Below are 22,429 nucleotides of genomic sequence, written 5' to 3' on the forward strand. Positions count from 1 at the left end.
TACAATATTATGATAGAGTTCTATAATTTTATGTTAGATTTGGCTCAAAGAAAAATAAAAGCCTCTCCCTCTAGCACCAACAGACTTTTTCTCTCTGTACCTTATGATATAAAGTTTGCTATTTTATTTTCACCTGAGTTGTTTCCTATAATAAGCAAATTTAAGGCTATTTAGCTAACAACTGCCTAGGGTTGTAAAACAGGTTATCAAGAATCTGAAAGTCTAAGATAGGAAAAAAATAATAAAAGGGTCTTTATGAATCTATAAAATGTACCTTTATTGGCATACCTAATATGTCTATGTATTTATATGTCATATACACAATATTTCACTACAGAAAATATATAAAAGGGCTCTAATTAATTGGCTTAAAGAAAAATAAAAGTGTTTAAATCATATATTTTATCAGGAAAAAAGAAAAGACTAGTCAAATTCTTTTTCAAGTTTATGTAACTTAAGTAAAATCTTTAATAAAAAAGCTAGCTTTAAAATTACTAGTAAAGTAATATCAGAAATGTCTTAAGAACTGCCAGCATACTTTTTTTGTTTATGTTTATTAATCAGGTAATTTCAACTTATCCCTGCCAAACACTATAAAATGTCAAAATTTGGCATAGAGATTACAAAACTATAAACCCAGCCCCAAACAGAATGATCATTGCTTGTGTAGTTTTTAATAAATAAGACATTGATATTGGTTTAATGAAAATAGCTGCATCTTAAATTTTCAAGATTACCATAACTTCTAATCTTGTGGCTTTAGGCAGCCTAGTCCACAGGCAGTAAGGAGGTTTGTTTGGGAAAGGACTGCTATTGTCTTTGTTTCAAAGCTAAACTATAAACTCAGTTCCTCCCAAAGTCCAGGAATTTTGAACAAGGACAGCTTGGAGGTTAGAAGCAAGATGGAGTCAGTTAGGTCATAAATTTTTCACTGCCTCAGTTTTATTTTTGCAATGGCAGTTTCATAACTTTAAATCACGACTATTGCAGTTTTCATAAATAATCTAGGTGAACAATTAAAATAAAATAGTTAGGTAAGGAATAAATACTTGTAGACAAACTTGCCATAACTTAGAATATAAAGTTATATTCAGTTAAATAATAGATAATTCATTATGTGGGTATTTTCCAATAAATATATATTATAGAAAAACATTCTTGCTAAAAAAAAGTGTGTCCTTTTGTCCTTTTTAAAAAAAGATAAACAAATTTTGTCTAATTCAAAGCTTATCTAAAGGTTATGTATAAAACAAGGTAAGAAGAATAAGGAAACAAAAAGAGATGTAAAGAAAGTTATAAAAATAAAGAATTTTTTTTGTGGTAAGACAGCTTAAAGAAAAATAATATGGTAAATTTAGTCCTAAAATAAAATGACTGGTTGTTTAAGAAAGAAGTGTTCAGGTCAAACCACAAAGTCCAAGCATTCATTAATAGTCAGTGTAAGTCAAAATAAGGATTTATTTTTTAAAAAACCAAAAACTTTAATATGATCAAGTTGTCACATTATTATTAAGTATTGGTTTGCTTAGGAGAAAAACTGAGATAAAAATTTTTGTTTTAAAATTAAGGTTATTACATCCATGTATCTTCCTGTATGTGCTTTTAAAGTCCTTGTGACATTAAGTTACAGTTCTTTGACTCCAGGGTCTAAAAAAGGACACCAAGTCCTACTAAATCTTAAACACTAACAGCAATTAAAGCCTCATCTTCAGGCCCCATAGCAGATTCCAATAAAAATAAAATGCATTCCTGGCCAGGCACAGGAATTCACACCTGTAATCCCAGCATTCTGGGAGGCTGAGCAGGTGGATCACCTGAGGTCAGGAGTTCCAGACCAGCCTGGCCAACATGGTGAAACCCTATCTCTACTAAAAATACAAAAAATCAGCTGGGCATGGTGGCACATGCCTGTAGTCCCAGCTACTTGGGAGGCTGAGGCATGAGAATCACTTGAACCCAGTCAGAGGAAGTTGCAGTGAGCCAAGATCATGTCACTGCACTCCAGCTTGGGTGACAGAGTGAGACTCTGTCTCAATAAATAAATAAATAAATAAAATGCATTTTTGAGATGTAGGGCCAGAAATTAAAGCCATTCAACTCCTCGAGGCCTAGGGACTATTGAGGAATAAGTGGTCATGTGAGATTGCAATGGGTGATATTAAAAGACAAAATAAGTTCAGTTTCTCTATAAATTAATCACGACTGTCAAAGGCACAATGATGCAAGACCAGCATATGGACTCCTGTGTCAGATTAACAAGGTTTTCTTGAAGCATTAACTAACTCCTTAACAAAGATCATAAAGGTTATAAAAGACTTATGGAAATTATATTTTATGGTCAAGATTAAATTTTATAGATTGTTTACAAAATTTTGAAAAACAAATTTAATTGACTTCATGCTGATTTTATTAGGGATTCTTATTTGGAAAATTAAGTCTCCTCTCTCAAAGAATGAAGTTTTTTTCTTTTTTAAAAAAAATCCTTGAGTTATCACTTTGGTTAAATGAATGACTTTACAATAACCTGTAATCCTATTTCATAATATCAAGTATTTTAAACCTTTGATATTTGAAGATCTTTCTAAAATCAAATTATAAATTATGTCTTTTTCTGACCTAATTAATCCTTTAAGATATTAGTTTCCCTAAAGTCCGAAAATGACATAATTTGGCTTACTTGGTATAAAAATTATACAGAAAGCATTGTCAAATATGAAATGGTGTTTGGTTTTCTTTGGGCTGTATTTATATAAATGATATTGATAAGTGTTCCAGAATTAATGGAAAGGCCTGTAATTCTGATATGACTTAGTGTACATTATCAATATTAATCATAATTGTTATGTTAAAATTATTGTGTACCACTGAGGTAACAAATTTCCTTGTCAATTGTGTCTTTGACTATGTCTGCCCTAAAACTTTTTTCATCCAAGGACAATTGTTCTCATGTTTTGGTCCTCTTTAGAAGGTGTTTTTATAATCAGCTACAAAACTCTAACAGGTGCCCTTAAATGCAGGTTTCTGATAACTTTGGAGATTGTAACATCAGAAAACAGGAAAAACTTTCAGGACTCATGGAGAGCTAAAATGTTCATGAGCATAAAGTAGAACAGGAATTAACTGCATGGACTCAAATAATCTTTTTGACTTTTTACTTAAAATGTTTGCTGATCCTTTGTTTTGTTTTTCAGAGTCTTAAAACTTTTATTTTGAGCTACAATTTAGAATACTCCTATGAACAAAATGTGGAGCATACTTTATTCTGTCTGCCTGATTTCTCCAGAATTTGAAAACTATTTGTGAGTATTCTTAACTTGTGGCAATACAGTTATTTGCATAAGTGCAATAAGAATCTGTTTTCACTTGTAACAAGACACAATTGGAGAAACTGCTTATTTTACCAAGGCTTTTACTGGAATGGTGTGCTTTCCTTTAAGGAATCAAACTTGGCTTATGAAACCAATAATGTCCTTGGAAAAACTGACCTCGTATTTTGTGTACAGAGTCCCTGTACAGGGTTTCTGACCTGTGGTAAGTAGAGAATGTCACTTTCTGACAGGCCCAGAAGCTCCAGGTTTATCTTGGAACCTCAAGTGGAGAGGAGATTCACCCAACTCATAGGTACTTAATGGCACAAATCTATGGCTGGGCTCGGCTTTTAAAAAGTCTTATCTGAGATTCCTTCTATGGAACAAAGTTCCACCAAAGGCAATTTAAAAGCCTATGTAAAAAAAAACTATTCTTGCTGCACTGTATACAAATAATTTGGCAAAGTAAAATAAAGCAAACTAGTCCTTAACATGATTTGTCTTTAGCAAAAATGGGAAACTTTATGTCCTAATTAATCCTTTAATTAGGATTAGAGAAGAGAGAAAAATTATGTTTCCAAAACTAGAGTACACCTGTTGTTAGATTCTAGTCTTGCCCAGTGTTTTTCAATTTTTAATATTTTCTAGAGTTTGGACCAAATTCTAATTTTTCTTGGCTACAAGCCTTCAAAATAATGTTTTCAATTTTTTTCTTTTTTTCCCCCATATTTCCTAATTTGGAGTCACTGAAAACTAAGCTGGGCTTTCTTAAAGTCTGGCAAACTGAAGCCAGTCAACTTAAACTTTAGAAGAAAGTAACTGCAACCTATTTACATACATAAGCCACTTTTCATACCTGCCTACTGATGTACGGACTTCAAAGTAATGTGGCCTATATGAATTTTTCCAGGGTTGTTCTTTTGTTTGCTGTTGTTTTTCTCCCTTCCTCCCCCTATTTTCTCTTCATAGAACATGAGACTTTGCAATCTGCTAAAAATAAGCTTTTCGGACCTACCCATCTAGTAATAAACCATCCTAACCATGAGAAATCAGGTGAACACTGAGACCAGAGACTCATGTTCTCCTAAAATGCTTTCTCCTAAAGATTTTTTTTTAAAGGGAGCAGGGGAATGGGAAAGGAAATTATCTTGGGCCCTGTCAAACTGGGAGCTGCCTCCCATTCTATTTCAAGTTATTCCTTTGTTCACTGAGATAAATGCTTATTCTGATTGCCGCCTTTGGAAAGCCCAATCAGAAACTAAAAAAAATTCAACCATTTGTCTCTCACCTACCTATGAGCTTGAAGCCTCCTCCCTGCTTCAAGTTGTCCCCACCTTTCTGGATAAAACCAATGTATGTCTTAGATATATTAATTTATGTCTCATGTCTTCCTAAAATGTGTAAAACCAAGCTGTGCCCTGACTACCCTGGACTACCTCAGGACTTCCTGAGGCTATGTCATGGGTGCCTGTTCTTAACTTTGGCAAATAAACCTTCTAAAATGATTGAGATGTGTCTCATCATTTTTCTCAATTGACAATCATTGCTCAAGACCTCTATAGTTTTCCATGGATCACATTTCATCTTAGATAGGTGCAGGTAAGTATTTACAATTACTGTGAATGATCTTGTTCTCTCTGGCCTTCTCTTCACCTAGTTGCCTTTTAGTTGCTTCCTTCTTGGCTGTTTTCTTTGACTCATTTGCTTAGAAAATCATTTGGCCCTCTTCATTTTGCAATTAAAATCCCTGCCCTTATGTAAAATTCAAATTCATTTTCCCATAAGAGTGAAGAGTTACACTATTTCTTTAACACAAATGTTCTTTTTAATAAATCTTTTGTCAGATGAAGAAATTTAAGACTAAACTTCTGGTGACTGTCATTAGTTGTAATTTTAGGCTATAAGAAGAAGGCACAGGCTTAAGAATATAAATATAAAGAATATAGTCTATGAATGGATCAACTGCCTATGTAATTACATTTAACAAACATACTAAATATTCTATTTGTAATTCAAAACTCTATTTCTCCTGGCCCTTTTGTAAGCCTCTAAGAAACACTTAACTGTCTAGCCTGGAGAAATATCTCAATGTTATTTACTTATGGAACATTGCATTGAATTTTTAGATGTTCATTGCATTCTAAAAATATTTGGAAAATTCTAGTTTGTAAAAATTGATAATATAATGTTCGAACTGACCATAGGGCTAATATTTGAATGATCCGAAAGTATTAATCAAATACATTACAAGTATAGGTAGGTACATGCATTAAAGTTTGCAGTGTTATGTTTGGACATAAGAAAAATATCTTGAATGGGATACAGAAGGAAGCTATGAAGAGTACATTACTGGAAATTCTTTAAAAGTAGCCAATGGCATGATTCACTTGGATTGGGAGGTGAATGCAGGAACATCAAGTTTATTTTTCATCTTTGTCATTAATTGTATGATTTTAGATACTTAATCCATCAGCATTTTAGAATCCTCTTTTATAAAACCGTAATAATAAAGTAGAATGCCTTTAAATGTGTAACACTAGAAGTAGTTATTTAAACAAAAGGTCAGAATTAACTAATCTTGGGTGGGAGCTATACCAGGAACCCTTGAAGAAAACACCACTGCATTTCTTAGGTGTTTGAACATCTGCCTCCCAGGACTAAACACTTAGAACTTACTAGGTAAATTTCAGCTTTCCAAAAGCTGGGCTTGGACAAAATCTATTTATATAATATTCCTTATATAACCATTATGTTTTCCATCACTTTTCCAGATATACATTCTATAGTTTGTCAAATGTGTATGTAGAGTTTCTTTCTAAAACATGTCATATTTACATAAACGTATTTCTAAAATTATTGTTCAATGCAAAGAGTTCTCTTAAAATAGCTACATACATTGCAAATTAGAATCTCTGGGTTTTCTTATTTTGTGGCATGAACATTCCCTGGAGTCAATAATTTAAGTCAGTAGGATAGCTAAAAATCTCCAGTTTATGCCTCAAAATTTTGCCTGTTTAATTTCTAAGCCAATAGTTATATAAAATCCATAGGAGTCTAGACTAAATTAACAAAAACTGAAATAATATCCAATGTGTAGGAACTATCTGATATGGCCCAATAGTCTGATCAAGTTTTGGAAACCCCCACCCATTCTCGTTTGTCTTGAACCTGGAGAAAATTCAGTACCTGATTCACATTGAAGAGCAAGCGCAAGCCTCTTCCAGAGACACTCACTTTTCTCTTTGCTTGGAGAGTTTCGCCATGATTAAAAGTAAAACAATTTCCATATTCAGTGAAGACATGTGCAAAATCCTCCAATATGCAAATGAACCAAAAAAAACCCATCAATTTGATATTTTTGTCACTTCTCAAGTTTGCTATAACTTTTTTTTTAAAGCACAAATACCTAACAAGACTGCAGAAATATCAGAGAGAATAGTCTGATTTATATGTGTATTCAATGATAGTTTTTTTTTTTGGTAATATGCATTTGTCAATTTGCATGTGATTATTTAAAGGAGACATTTTCATATAAAATTAAGCATGTATTTAAAACATTTTTAAAAATTACTTGTTTTATGTTTTCCTGAAGATGTATGGAAACATGTTTTTATCTGTGGAGCACTACTTCAGCATCCTTTCTTGGAGGAGCTATGCCTAATGTAACCTGTATGGTCACAGTGTGGCAGTCAATCACATGACCCTTTTACCTTCCTTTTACCCTCCTTTTCCAACCACTACAGAGGTGTGCATGGGACACAAGCTGGGCCAAGCTTAAACCTCACCTTCTTGCCTCAGTGGTTGGTTCAAGAATTGATACGTGTCCCAAGCAGAGCTAATCAGAGTCTTTGGTGAGATTATTAGGTGGATACTGGAGTGCTAAACTCTGATAATGAAAGTCTAGGGCGAGTCAGCAGCCATTTTGGTGAGGTATGGGGATAACTCATACAGAAAGAAGCCAACCAGAATTATGAGATGGAAACAAAGTCAGAATCTTAAAGACAGTCTTGGAGTCCATTGGTTCAGCATTTTTTGAAGCCAGGCCTACTGTTGGAGTTCCCGCTTAATTAAGCCAATTCATTACTTTTAGTCTTCAGTTTACTAGAACACAAATGGGTTTCTGTAATATGCAACTGAAAAATTTCTCTAACACGAAATTTTTTGGTGGTAAGTTAAACATGTTGGTGAATAAAAACAGCATAAGAAAGCTTACTTTCCAAGTTAAGAGTTTAGGCCAGAACCTCACCTCTGTGAAATGTCTCTCAGGCATTTTTTTCTGCTTACTGTGTGCTAAGGCGGCCTACCAAAAACATAAGAAACTGTATTCAAGAACCAAGAATTTGTGTTTACTTAGGCTCCCCTAACAACACAGGCTACAGAATTGCTGATGCGGGAAATATGGCATCAAATTGCCTATATAGTTGTTTATTAATAGATTACAGATAGATCTAGTACTTTATCTTAAATGTAGATTAATTTTATAAACAATAATAACAGGATTTTGTATTTGTTATGTATTTGTTTTGTATTTGTTATGAGTGAATGTGTATTATATATAATATATACTAGTTTTGATTATATATATAATATATAATATATAATAATAACATATAAATTTTTCATAGTTAAATGCTGGGATCCTCTTATTTTCTATAGTCTCTAATGCAATACCATAAGCATATAAGCAGAGTGATGGATATTTGGTGATTATAAAAATACTATATTGGAATAGGTTGTTGATGAATGAAAAAAATTAAAATATCCTCTTGTGTTAAATTGTTTTTCTTTTGGAAGGACTATACTACAAGAAAGGCAATCAAGTTTTCTCTTTTCTATCTTTCCTTATCTAACTGCTTGAAAGAGGAAATTTGTCTCATGTGTATTCCATACCCCTGATATCATAAGGCTGAGCTAATGAAATAGAATCTGTAAGCAAATTTGGATTGATTCACCATGGGAGTAAATACCGTGGGAGCTCAATGTGAAATATGCAGTAAAGGAACTTATTACTTTGATTATATTTGAAGAATATAAAATTGTTACCTTTGGGCTACATGGCTTTCCAAAAAACTCACAGTCCAACAAAGTGCTATTGTTGAGATAAAAACCTTTGTTCCTGATAAATTCCGCAATGCTGAAGTTTTGGTGACTTGCAGCAAAATCAGTAGCCTCTCTAGAGCCAGTGGAATTGGCAGTAATTTCTCGAAGATGGAGGACTTTGGATACAATGTGCCATAAGAAAAAAATAACACCAAATTTGGCTACAGCATCTGTTTGGAACCTATTAGCAGGTATGAAGGCACTAGTTAGAATAATGAAAACTTATAATTATCTAGAAGACAGATACCAACATCTAGATTCTATTAGCCTCTTCTTATCTCCCACACTCTCCCTTATTTGCAAGACATTTAAGCAAAATTTGTTGCCTAAGAAGTCTTTGACCCATTGTGCAATTAATCTTGTATTTGCACATGTAGTTTCATTTACCTAGAATCTTCCCCAGACCTTGATCTGGATGACACCTAATGGATCTTCAAGATTCAATTTAAAGGAAGAGGTGGGAATGTATAGTTGGTAAAAATGCATTTAGGAGCCAGATTTCCTGTGTGTGGCCTTGTCCTGTGTCAGCTTAGCTAAATTAGAACTGCATTTCCCAGCATTCCCATCCTTGTATATATGTGAATTTCACTGTCGTGCAGGAGCTGTGGTAGCTCACCCACACTGCAATCCATCTGCTGACTCAACTTGCTGGTATCGGGCAGCAGCCAGGACCACAGCTCCTCCAGCTCCTTTGTCACCTTTTCCTTCAGCTTCTTCAAATACTGGGTTAGGTAAGGGTGCAACCTGGTAAAGATGACAGCTATCCTGCAGGCCATTCACACCATCAAGATTGGAGGTAGTGAAAAAGAGACCTACATTTTGAGCTTCATTTGTTTCCCCGACTTCATATCCATTTTCCCTTCCTGCTGGCCCTGCTTACTTCAGCCCCAGCACAAAGAACAGGTGAAAAAGACTTACAAAGACTGCTTAACCAGCTCCTGCAAGGAAGTGGGGCTTAATCCCTAGAAAAAAAAGCCCTTTATTCTGTCGTTCATGGTGATTCCGTTTCTCCAGTTAGGTTCTAATTGTTACAGCCACTTGATGGTATGACTTAGCAAATTTTTTTTCATTTCCCTCTGACTTAAGTTTCCTCTCTTGTAAAATCTGTATATATTAATATAACCTACCTCAAAGTGTTCTTTTAATGATTACATTAATTGTTTTTCTTAAAATTTTTAGACACCTTCCTGGAATACAGTGAGTGTTAGGTAAGTACTTATTAAATAAATTATTCATTCTGGCCACCAAAGCAGAAGTAATCTATTTAACTTAACGACTATATCACTTTCTAATTCTCTTATCTTGCGGGGCGATTTTGTTTTGCATTCCATATGGTTCTTTATTTGCATGCCTTCCATTCCTTTACAAACATGATGAGGACCTTCATATTTTGGATGTTATAAATTTTGAAACTGAACAAATGTTCTCTCTTTAAATTGACTGCTAAAAGCATAGAACGGAATGCATATTCCACTCTTGGTAAGTATATGGGGTATGTGGTTTGTATGTCATACCTGAACCTCTTTTGTGTCCCAGATTTTATTTCTATTTTGCTTTATATTATATTATCTTATTTAATATATAAATATATATCTATATATGTGTATATACATATATATAAAGAGAGAAGAAAATAAACATATTTACTCTAAAATACATTTTTTGACATATTTTGAAATGGCTGCTGCAGGGTCAGCTAACGGAAGTGGCCTTACAAAGCTGTCTTTTATGTGGAAAATTTGCATCTATAGAAAACATCCATTACTGCAGCCGGGCCTCCTCTTGCTAGGCATTTGCTAAGTATAGGAGAGATTGAGATTCTGACACCTTTAAAAGTCTAAAAATAAACATTTGCCATCTTGTCTCTCCGAAGAAGTCTTCATCTATATCACAAGGTCACCTTTGCTTGTCAAGCCTCTTCCTTTCTCCCTACTATAACCTGTATAACCTGTCTGAGTGTTAAAACCTGCTTTCAGTAATATTCTGAGCCCACATTCTTTCTATAATCTCAAGGTGATAAATAAGCCTCTGTATCCGGTTGGGATGTTGGGCTTTATTCTGAAGGCTCATGTGTATACACATTAAATATCATTGTAAGCCTTTTCTTCTATTAATCAATCTGCCTCATGTCACTAATTTTTCAGCCTATCTTTAGGGGGCCAACACCCATGGCCCCCACAATATATACATATAATTTTTCTTTTAAATTCAAGCCATATTAAATCCCTTCTCAGTCAAGGTAGGGCATACACAAAACACAAAAATGGAGAAACAACCTCAAGCCAACATTACATAGTCTTTAAGAGATGAAAAACTGTTTTCATAGTCAATATCTAATATTGTAGCTTACTTAACTGGCTCTGGTCCTTGCAAAGCTAGCCCAGGTCCTAAAACTCTGTAAATATCCTCCTTGGACTTCCTGATTCCAAGGCACTATTGGTTGTCTGTCATGGTGGTATTCTGCCTAACTACAGTACATCTAATAACCTTGCATTTCTTGGTCAAAAGTATTTCTTGGATCGTTAAGGAATTAAGAGTTTACATCAGCAGCAGATTTTGGCAGAAGTACAGTGTAAACCCTATATTGAGAGATGGACCTCCAAGCTACTTCAGGTTTCCAACTCCCAGTGACAGACAGGTTCCCAACAACCTGCTCCAAAACCCTACAACTGTGAAATCCTGCACAGTCAGAGCCAGTATTCCCTGACATATATTCACTGGATTATATTCAAAATGATTATGCAGAGAAATAAAGGTATTACTATACATATGGGAGCAATGAATACAATCTACAAAAAAGTTAAATAGGAGGGCATCTTAAAATATTTTTAAGCTTTTTTTATTATACTTGAGACCATGAGAGTAATTTATATAGATTAATTAAATTTAATAAATAAAACCTAACAATATTAAGCCAAGGAAGAAAATTTTTTGTGAGAAATATTGTTTTGCATAAAACAAAAGTGTTTTGCACTGAGCTTATTTTCAATTTTATTTTATTCTTTGAGACAGAGTCTCAATTTGTTGCCCAGGCTGGAGTGCAGAGGCACAAACATGGTTCATTGCAGCCTTGACCTTCTGGGCTCAAGCAATCCTCCCACTTCAGCCCCCCACATAGCTGGAACTACAGGTGTACACCACCATGCCCAGATAATTTTTGTATTTTTTGTAGAGACAGAGTTTTACCATGTTGCCCGGCCTGGTCTCAAACTCTTGAGCTCAAGCAGTCTGCCTACCTTGGCCCCCCAAAATGCTGGGACTATAGGCACTAGCCACTGCATCTGGCTTATTTTCAATTTTAATTTGAACTTCAAAACTCTTCTAAGTTTTCCTTTCAAAAACCTTGCTTAGCTAGAATTTGCCTTACTCTAATTTAACACAATTGTTAAGAGCCTAGTAGAAGAAAATAACACTAAAAATATATTAATTTGTTTAAACAATTTAACATCTAGCTAACCAGTTATTAAATATGTCCTTCTTATGTATATCAATGGTTCTAAATGTACTTCTCCAAGTTACATGACCCAAATGAGTAAATTTCATCTAAAATCCAAGTTGATGCCTGACTCAGGCCTTATTTGAGTCCTGCCAAAACAGATCCATTTCTCGTATGTTTTACAGATAATTTTGTGGAGAAGGAAAATGAGGAACAATGTCTGCCTTTTTTATTTTTCTTTGAGCAAATTTTAATGTCTTACCATTCTCTAATTAACGAATGAAACCTTTGTTATGTCTTTATATTTGTATGAGAAGCAATGATTTTACCTTTGGTTAAAAATGCTTGAGCAATTTTTTCTTGCATCAAACAAATTTGAAACAAACAAAGAATCACAGTGATTATAAACATGAAGACCCAGTACATGAGTTACTCACAAACAATGGATCAAATAGCATCAGTAGTCACTACATCCAATTACTATTTCTGATTTTAGTGGAAGAAAATAAAATTCTGCAGTTTTTACCAAATGAATATAAATTTTTGATGAATTTTGTTATAAAGATATTTTAGTGAAAATTTTAGACACAAAGACATTTGGAAAGCACTAGAATTGATACCAAAGAACCAAGTCACAAACATTATTACAATTTTTGGAATTTTTTGTGAAACGTGACTTTTTATGAATTTCTGCAAATTGTATTCTTAGGAGTTTGTCTTTCCGTTTGTATAACCATTGCTTCATGTGAAAGAAATTTTTCAAAATTAAAATTAATAAGCATTCTTTAATCAACTACAAGTAAAACTAGACTAATATGGCTGTGCTATGGAACATGAATACATGGATAAAGTTAATTTTGATGAAGTCGTTGACAAATATTCATAAAGAAAGGCTAAAAAATGGAAATACAATGCTATTATTCATTTCTGTGTAAAACTAAAGAAAATGTCTGAGGGGAGCCCCAATCATTTTACAGGTTTATTTTGCTAAGGTTGAGGATGAACCTGGGGAAAAGAAACAAAATCACAGAAATATCTGTGATCCATGCTTTTTCCTAAGAGGGTTTGGGGACACAATATTTAAAGTGGAAAGAGTGGGCAGTAGGAGAAAAAGGAAAGAACAAAAGGGGGAAGGTAGATAACAGAGGCAAGCAGTTGCATTCTTTTGAAGCTTTGATCAATTTCACTGAATTTACATTTTACCTGTGAAAGGAGTGGGTAGTAGAATAATCAACTATGTGTTTGTCTGGTGCTCAGTGAATCTTCATTTTTATACAGGATAAAGTAAACATAGAGTAGAGGAAGAAGTCAAATACGTATTTGCCTCAGGTGAGTAGAGGGATGACTTCTAGTTCTATATTTGTCCTGTACCTGTGAAGATAAGCTGTTGATTTATATTCTCAGGGTGAAATTCAGTACAACTTCATTTTACAGTAAGGATCTTGGGACCCACAGGAGATTTTTTGTGAGAAAATTTTATAGAGGGCCCCTGAGAAGGTATGTGCCTTCTCTCTTTGCCGTTATCTATTTAGGAACAAAATGGGAAGCAGTTGTGTGTGACGCAGTTCCCAAGCTTAACTTTTCCCTTCGGCATAGTGAGTTGGGGGTCCTGAGATTTTATTTTACTTTCACAACTGGAACAGATTTTAAAAACTTTAAAAAAAAAAAAAAAAAGTCAGTGTCCAAAAAGTATTAATGCATTACTTTTTCTTATTTTTGTATTGTTTATTTTATTTTTTAACATTTTTATTGACATGAATATATATAGGCCATTTTCATTATTTGTTTGATTTCATGACTATTACCAAAAAAATTTTTGTCATATAGAGGAGGGAAGTATTAAAAAGGGATCTCTGACATACACTTGGTATGGGGTCCTGGTACCGATTGTGAAAAGTAAACCCTTTCTGATAATCCATAGTCACTTGGCAAAGTTTCCTCATTTCAGGTGTCCATTTTCTACTCACAAGGTGGTTAAACAAAAAAAGTATAGAAATTGGGATCTATCAGCAGACCTGTCCAGTTTCTAACTTGGTAAACTCTAATTAAATTACAATGTTAAGCTTTACTTTTTTTTCAAGAGAATTAGAGAAAATGCAACTTAGAACAATGGGCTTCAAACTAGAATGTGCATATGTCTGAGTGTTCTCCTGCACAGAGAATTTTAAGGAAATAAATGTTCCCATCCTCTTTTTACAACGGTTCTTCTCCCATATATAAAAAAGTGTTAACCTGTCACCCATCACAAATCTTAACATAGAATGCATACTGTATTGTAACAACCTCAGGGCTCCTAATATAGGCATACAAATTGTATTTTGCTTCAGGGGAAGACTCCTTTAATTAATCAAAGCTCCTAAAATCTTGTCTTGGCTTGTCATACATATATTTGTAGCCAGGGTGAAGCTCTGCGTTAGACACAGGGTATTTGGCCCTTGCTTAAGGCTGAATTGACAAAGTCTTAAGTAGAATAATGAAAGTTGTTATTTTAAATGTAACTAGACTATTTGTTAAGGCTTCCACATTTTGGGTTATTTGAATATAATCCACAGATAAAAATTTAAACGATTTCTACTGCTGTATTTTAGTCAATAAAGCAGTTAAAATTTTATGAAAATATATGAAATGTTTATTCCTATTACAGTAAATCCTTATCCTATTTAACTCATAAATATAATGATATATAATACTTATGTTTGTGATAATATAATTGATATAAAATACAATATTTTTCATCTCCTAAAAATAATAAATAAATATACTTAGGGTTATGGCTAAAAATGTAGACATATGCAAGTTAAATACACAGTTTTTCAAATTTTTTATATAGCACATTAACTAAAATATTTGAAGATCATTGGCTCTGAGAACTAGAAAATAGCTTGAGTACTTTTCCTGATCTGTCATTAGTTTGCTGAGCAATGCTGAGTATAATGTTTAAAGTGGGAATCCAAATTATCTTTCTGTAAAATTATACTTTGGGAGTTGGAGATATCTTTAATGCCTGTAAACTTATATTATCTTAGTTTTTTGTTCCCTAAGGAAGAATAATTATCTTATAATTAAGAATTTTCCTGTTCTATCATTATAGCCTCTAAAATATTAAATCTTCTTTTGTTGGTCTGGATACTTATATCTAACTGAGCTAGGATATATTATCTTTTTTTTCAATGTCATCTAACACAAAAGCTGTAATCATTGATTTGAGATTTGAGCTATGCAAAATGGATTAGGTTTCCATACCAAAAATGATAAAAGTACTTAGATAATAGGCTATTAAGTATTTTTAGACTTCTTTTCTTTTTAATTTAGCTGTTTACAGTTACAACTTTCCCTATAAGCACTGTTTTAGCTGCATCCCATAAGTTTGGTATATTGTGTCTTCATTTTCATTCATCTCAAAGTATTTTCTAATTTTCTTTGTGATTTCTTCTTTGACTTCTTTGTTATTTAGGTGTGCATTGCTTAATATTTACATATTTGTGAATATCCCAAATTAATTTTGATTATTGACCTCTAATTTTATTCTATTGTGATTGATAAACATATTTGAATAATTTAAAATATTTTCCACCTACTTTACATTGTATATGGCCTTGTATATTGTCCATTCTAAGAGAATGTGCCATGTGCACATGAGAAGAATGCATATTTTGCTATTGTTGAGTAGAGTGTTCTAAGGATGTTTGCAAAGTCTAGTAGGTTTATAAGGATGTTTAAGTCTTCTATGTCTTCTCTTTCTTTGTTTATTCTCTGTCAAGTTGTTCTATTTATTACTAAAAGTGGGGTATTGAAAAATCTAACTATATAGGTTAACTTATATCTCCTGATAGATTGATCATTTATTCAACATAAAATGACAATTTTTTATGTCAGGTAACATATATTACTTTAAAGTCTATGTTGTCTGAGATTAGGATATCTACTCTAGCTTTCTGAAGGTTGACATACCTTTTTCCATTCTTTTACTTTTAACCCATTTGCATCTTCAAATCTAAATTGCATCTCCTGCACACAGCATATAGCTGGATCTTTCTAAAAAAATCCATTCTGATAACCTTTGCCTTTCAATTGGATTGTCTAATCCATTCTGATTTAATTTCATTAGTAATATAGTTAGATTTGCATCTGCCATTTTACTTTTTGTTTTCTCTATGTCTTATGCCTTTTGTCCTAAGTATACCTTGGCTTGTGGCAAAACCGTATCAATCTCTGCTTTTATTTCACATGGCTTTTCCCTGCTGTATCTCTGTGTATTCTCTCCTCTCCTTATAAGACCTTCAGTCATTGGATTTAGGGCTCATCCTAGTGCAGTATAACCTCAACTTATGTAATTATATTTGTAATGACCCAATTTTTAAATATGATTATTCTGAGGTTCCAGTAGACTTGAACTTGAGGAGATACTATTTAAATGTTTCTTTTTTAAAAGAAAAGTTTGCCTTTTAAGATAAATATTTTTTCACCAGTTATGGTTGGTTTTGTAGGGGATAGAGTTTATGGACTTCCTCACTTTGCCATTCTGGAAGTAATATCTACATTTTCTTTCAATCAAGGATAACTGCAACCAATCTCTGTTTTTGTTAGAACACATGCTACTTAAAATAGTATGATGCAATAGTATTGAAAATCATTTTTTGGGGGGAAAGGATTGATTTGTTTTGACTTGTTAGGACCTTGATACATACCTTGAGTTCTTGAAATATTGACAATCATACAAACGGGCTATAACATCTATTTTATATTGAGCACCTGTTCTAGAAGTCCCCCAGGAATGAAACACAATGGAGTACTTATTACCTTATCTAATGTAACAACAAATATGTGAAGTAGATGATATTATCTCATTTTATAAATATGAAAATTGACACTAAGAAGGCTGAGTGACTTCCCTAATAACTAAGTGGTGAGTCTTAAGAAGCCCTCCCTTCCCCGGCAAAAATCCTACGTATGATATTTCATGCTTCACCACAGGCAATTACAAAGAATTGCCTGGAAGTCTAGTGGTGGAAAGTTGTCCTCCTCTTAGCAGATTTGGTGTATAGTCAATGGACTGCAGCTTTCTGGAATGAGTTGCAGTCAAGGACTCAAGACACTGGCAATAGAGCATTGAATCAAGTGTAACCCTCTTCTAAGCTCAGGGCTCTTTGCAGCCACACTGATCACAGACCCATGGAGTTGGCCTTGCCTCTACTACATTAAATAGCTCATCATATGTACACCAGAACATTTTATATGGTTATGTGTTTGCAAAGTAGTTCCCTCTTCCAGTTCTTCATCTCCACTTAGAAAGCTGTAATCATCTTTTAATACCCAGATTTCCATAACACCCAAGATGGAGACTATTAATCTGTTCTGTGGGATTTCAGAGCCCTTGCACATTGTTTTATTTTGTTGTGCAATAACCATATTGCACTATGATTGTTGATGTTTCTCTTTACTGCTAATGAACTTCTAACATGCAGGGATCAAGACTTTTACATCTGGCTGGACGCAATGGCTCACATCTATAATTTCAGCACTTTGGGAGGCTGAGACAGGTGGATCACTTCAGCCTAGGAGTTTGAAAATAGTCTGGGCAACGTAGTGAAACCCCCATCTCTTTTATATCTATTTAATGATAGGATTTGGGATGTTACCTAGAATATGATTGTGGAAGGAAGGAAGAAAAGATGGAAAATAAGTGAAAGAAGAAATTAATGAATTCTTTGCTTCCTTAAATTTGTGCTTTTAAGTGCAATTTAAGAACTTCAGTGGTTTTACATATGATAATTTCCACATGAGAAAACTGTTTGTCAGTCATCCAAGAAAGATTATACTAGCAAATTTATAGGAACTAATTATTTTTAAAAAAGAGTAATTTTTACCTGTTCAAATTACAAAATGTCACAGCTGGGAACTCCATCTTTTCCACATACTGAACTTCAATGGACGTTGTGGTTGGCCATGTGAAGTAGTTGAGCAAGCGACTGTAGATCTGCCATGTCACGAGTGAGACTGAGCCCAGAACCACCACCAACCAGAGCACCGTGCGAATTTTGCTCTGGTTCTGAACAATATTGTATATCCCATGAAAGGAAGTGGAGATGGCAAAGTCATGGTCAAACTTCTTTCGGTCAGTGGGAGATGGCAGTGGTTTCTTTGAAAGGCAAAGCTTTATCTTTTCCAAGAGTCCTTAAGGTTTTTCCCATAAAATGATTAAACAAAAAAAAGTAATTAGGAAACCTTAATGCTATCTGTAAAAAAACACAACTCACATAATTTAAAGAGGTGACTCTTTTTACTTGTAATTCATAGAAACTAAAAATTCATCTTTTGTTGCATGATTTATTCAGGAATCAAGAAGTATAAGTGTTGGCTACATGGGTTTATTGAGAAGATGCTAATGCTATTCGCAGAATGGCTATTATTAATGTAAATGTATTAGTGGTATGGTATTAATAGGTGACTTCCAGCTTTAAAACCAAGTTGGTTACAACAACTCATAAACTTTAAATATGAACTCTTATTTTTAAAATGCTCTTTCTCTCTGAAAGTCCTTTAGAAGTCATGAACAAAATCAGGCTTATTCCTCTGACAGTCATAAGTATGGCTAAAAGTAATCTGTTCTTAACTAATGTTTGTCCTATGGTGGTATAATTTATGGTAAATGTAACTTTCATTCTCGTATTCTTTAATGTACAACTATTTTATATTTTGTTGGTTGTTTAGTCAGAATGTTCAGTGTTCACTTGTAGTATTAGTTAAGTAATCTATTTTCTACCGCTTCAGGGAATTAATTCATCATTTCAAGGCTATCAGGAATCAATCAATAATATTTATTGATATTCATTGGTAAGAACCAGGGAAGGTAACACTAAATTTTTTGCGCAATATATAATATGTTGAAAATTTTATTTTGGTTAAATTTCTTTCCATTTGTTCATAGGAGAAGAGGCAATGAATCCCTCTGTTGAAGGAAAGGTGCAATATAGTTAAGAGCATGAGATGGGCTTCGCAATGGAAGATCAGGCTTCTGGTCCATTCCTCGCCTCTTATAACCTGCACAACTTTAGCCAAGTTTCTTAGTCTTATACATTTTCTGTCAAATGGCAGCAATGGTATCTGCCTTATGAATTTGTTGTGTTAAATATGATAATACCTGGAGAGAGCTTAGCACATTATCTAGATCATAATAAATACTCAAGGGAATTAGCTATTTTTATTATTCTGCTAATGTAGTGGTGATGTGGTAAATAATAAAATATTCAGGAATTTTAAAAAACGTTAAAAGTTCTTAAAAAATTAGTTCTTAATGGCTTTATATATGTTCATAATTAGGTGAATTAACTTTTATATCCTTTACCAAAAATAATACTTTTGGAATATAGGTATTCAACTATCCAGCATTAATTTACTTACAAGAAGTTTCAAGCTTCATTTATTATTAAATCATTATTTAATACAACATAAACAACTAATCAATTAGCTAAGCTTTTTATTCAGTTATAGGACATATGCTATAAAAAGGTGTCTATTAACATTTTCTAAGGGAGTCCATTTCATTCACTTACAAATTATATTATGATTATTTTACAAATTATATTATGATTATTATTCACTAAGCAGGATAGCTTGTATTAATATGATTAGCTTGATGTTGGACTAAAATCTTAGAATAGCACCCTCATTAATGTTGTTTTTAGTATAAAATTAATGAACATGTATCAAGTAACTGGCATAATCGCAGAGAAAAATCAGAAACAAGAAAAAAGTTATTGTTACTAATTAGCAAAATATATTTAAATATGCTCTTTTGTGTATTCTTTAGTCATGACTTGCAAACATATGTGAAGAATTTACTCTGATAAAAGAACAACTCAGTCTCTGGATAACTTGTACTCTTCCTACAATAGGGATCAAAACTATTAGAAGGGGAAGACTAATGTAGTAACTAGTTACTGACAAGCAAAGTATGGCTAGTTGCAAGCATTACCCAAAAACATTTAACTTTCAAGTTTGCCTGTCAAAAATCAGCCCATTTAATATACATCTAATCCTTGACAATTGGTTTGGCTTTTCTGGAGTAATGCCAGCTATTTTCTAGTGTTTTAATAGAGTTTTTTTTTTATTATTGTTTTAGGTAAATGTATGACTGTCAGGAAGATTAAAATTGGTTTAATAAATTGTCCACTAGTTTGCAAAGCAGAAACTTCTTACTCTCCTGACTGAAGTATATACAGTGTCATTATGACAACTAGACCTTGCATTGAGTGCTGATCAACATAGAAGCATTTTAAGGAACATCAAATCGGCTTTGCTACATTTTAAAAATAAAAGAGCAGGCCCAGGATAAATAGAAACCAAAAGAAACAAAACAAAACAAAGAAACAAAATCAGATTCTAGCATATAGTAATATTTTAAAACTATTTTTGAGTCCCTCATACAAATAACTTTTTTTCTAAGTAACTAAAACTATTCATTTTTAAAACTTATATTACTTGTATTGTGTTCAGGTAACATTAGAAATCACATTTTCCAAATGAAGAAAAAAAATCTCTCTTTTCTTACTTCTGGCCTCTGGAAATGAAAATTATTACTGCTCTGAGGAGTTCACTCTTTACTCACCATTCTCAGCATATACTTTTGATTTTTCTGTCTGCTCCATTTGTGATTTCAGTTAAGCAAGAGTCCTCAGGGTAACCCAATTTTCATCAATAACAGTATTCATTTTGTGGCCTTTATATAAAATACAGCAGTGAGGTTGTAAAACATGGAAGCAATTTAAATGTTTGTGTTGCTATGTTTTGCCTCATAAAGCACACAATCTGAAAACCAAAAATGTTGACAGAACCAGGTATGGGCATTTATGGACTGATGAGAAGCTAACCCAGAGTGATTTCATGAGTGAAAAGAAAAAGTATCGTTAGGAAACCATTTTCTCACAGTTAAAGGGACACTTCTTATCAAATATCATCTGTAGTTTAACAGCAGCCCCTGACCAGGCTAGTTGACACTCCAGTGACTCACCTGGGAATGTCTTCTTAGCTTTTCTTTTTACCTTTGTCTTTATTCAACTTCAAATCAAAATGCAGCTGGAATAAATATTTTTTTGTGGGAAAGGTGTCTTCCCTTGTTGATGTTTCTTTCTTAGTAACAGAAGCTGTTTCTAACAGAAATAATAGCCAATAAATATGACAAAATAAAACACTAAAAAATATCTGCTCAGGAAGAAATGATTACTGAAAACAAACAACTTACTAAAACATAAAGTCTAAGTATTTTTTATATGAACACTTTTGGGAAATTGTTAGAATTTATTATATTGAATAATAAATGGAAGAATGTGCATTATTGTGCATAAATGTCATCATCTCTTGACAGAATTCAGTGATTGCATGTATCTCTACCTAATAGAGCTTGTTAGAGTCACCTTTTTTTTTTTTTCAATTTTTTTTTTTTTTTAATTTCTTGTTGATGCTTAACATACCAGGGAAGAGGGCACGTCCGTCTCTGTGCCGGCAGAGCAGCCCTGGTCACAGCAGAGCCTGGCCGGTCCCCAGAAGCCCCCCAGGCCCCTCTCACTGCCCCGCACACCCCAAGGGTAGTCATTTCCGGACTTCTTTTTTTGTTTTTTTATTTATGAAGTATTTATTGATCATTCTTGGGTGTTTCTCGGAGAGGGGGATATGGCAGGGTCATAGGATAATAGTGGAGAGAAGGTCAGGAGATAAACACATGAACAAAGGTCTCTGGTTTTCCTAGGCAGAGGTCCCTGCGGCCTCCTGCAGTGTTTGTGCCCCTGGGTACTTGAGATTAGGGAGTGGTGATGACTCTTAAAGAGCATGCTGCCTTCAAGCATCTGTTTAACAAAGCACATCTTGCACCGCCCTTAATCCATTTAACCCTGAGTTGATACAGCACATGTTTCAGAGAGCACGGGGCTGGGGGAAAGGCCATAGATCAACAGCATCCCAAGGCAGAAGAATTTCTCCTAGTCAGAACAAAATGGAGTCTCCTATGCCCACCTCTTTCTACACAGACACAGCAACATTCTGATCTCTCCTTCCTTTCCCCACACTTCCCCCCTTCTTTTCAACAAAACCGCCATCGCCCTCATGGACCGCTCCCGATGGTCACTGTCTCTTCGGAGCTGTTGGGTACACCTCCCAGACGGGGCGGCCGGGCAGAGGCGCTCCTCACCTCCCAGACGGGGCGCCGGGCAGAGGCGCTCCTCACCTCCCAGACGGGGCGGCCGGGCAGAGGCGCTCCTCACCTCCCAGACGGGGCGGCCGGGCAGAGACGCTCCTCACCTCCCAGACGGGGCGGCCGGGCAGAGACGCTCCTCACCTCCCAGACGGGCCGGCCGGGCAGAGGCGCTCCTCACTTCCTCCCAGACATGGTGGCAGCCAGGCAGAGGTGCTCCTCGCCTCCCAGATGGGGAGGCTGGGCAGAGGCGCTCCTCGCCTCTCAGATGGGGCGGCCGGGCAGAGGCGCTCCTCACTTCCCAGATGGGGCAGCCGGGCAGAGGTGCTCCTCACTTCCCAGACAGGGCGGCCAGGCAGAGACGTTCCTCACTTCCTCCCAGACGGGGTGGCAGCCAGG

General features: G+C 34.5%; 1 protein-coding gene across 1 annotated transcript in view; it reads right to left on the minus strand.

The window, feature by feature from the left end:
* ASIC5 (acid sensing ion channel subunit family member 5) overlaps nucleotides 1–20,543 on the minus strand; it is a 40,458-nt gene extending 19,915 nt beyond the window's left edge. Inside the window, exons 1-4 of the mRNA XM_002815243.2 lie at nucleotides 20,453–20,543; nucleotides 17,712–18,018; nucleotides 8,352–8,589; nucleotides 6,495–6,620 (exon numbers count right to left, since the gene is read on the minus strand). Coding sequence (XP_002815289.2) covers nucleotides 6,495–6,620; nucleotides 8,352–8,589; nucleotides 17,712–18,018; nucleotides 20,453–20,492 — 711 coding nt within the window. The 5' untranslated portion in view covers nucleotides 20,493–20,543. The remainder of the gene's footprint in view (nucleotides 1–6,494; nucleotides 6,621–8,351; nucleotides 8,590–17,711; nucleotides 18,019–20,452) is intronic.
* Nucleotides 20,544–22,429: the final 1,886 nt, after the last annotated feature.

This window comes from Pongo abelii, chromosome 3 (genome assembly GCF_028885655.2).
Source record: "Pongo abelii isolate AG06213 chromosome 3, NHGRI_mPonAbe1-v2.0_pri, whole genome shotgun sequence".
In the NCBI taxonomy this organism is placed as follows: Eukaryota; Metazoa; Chordata; class Mammalia; order Primates; family Hominidae; genus Pongo; species Pongo abelii.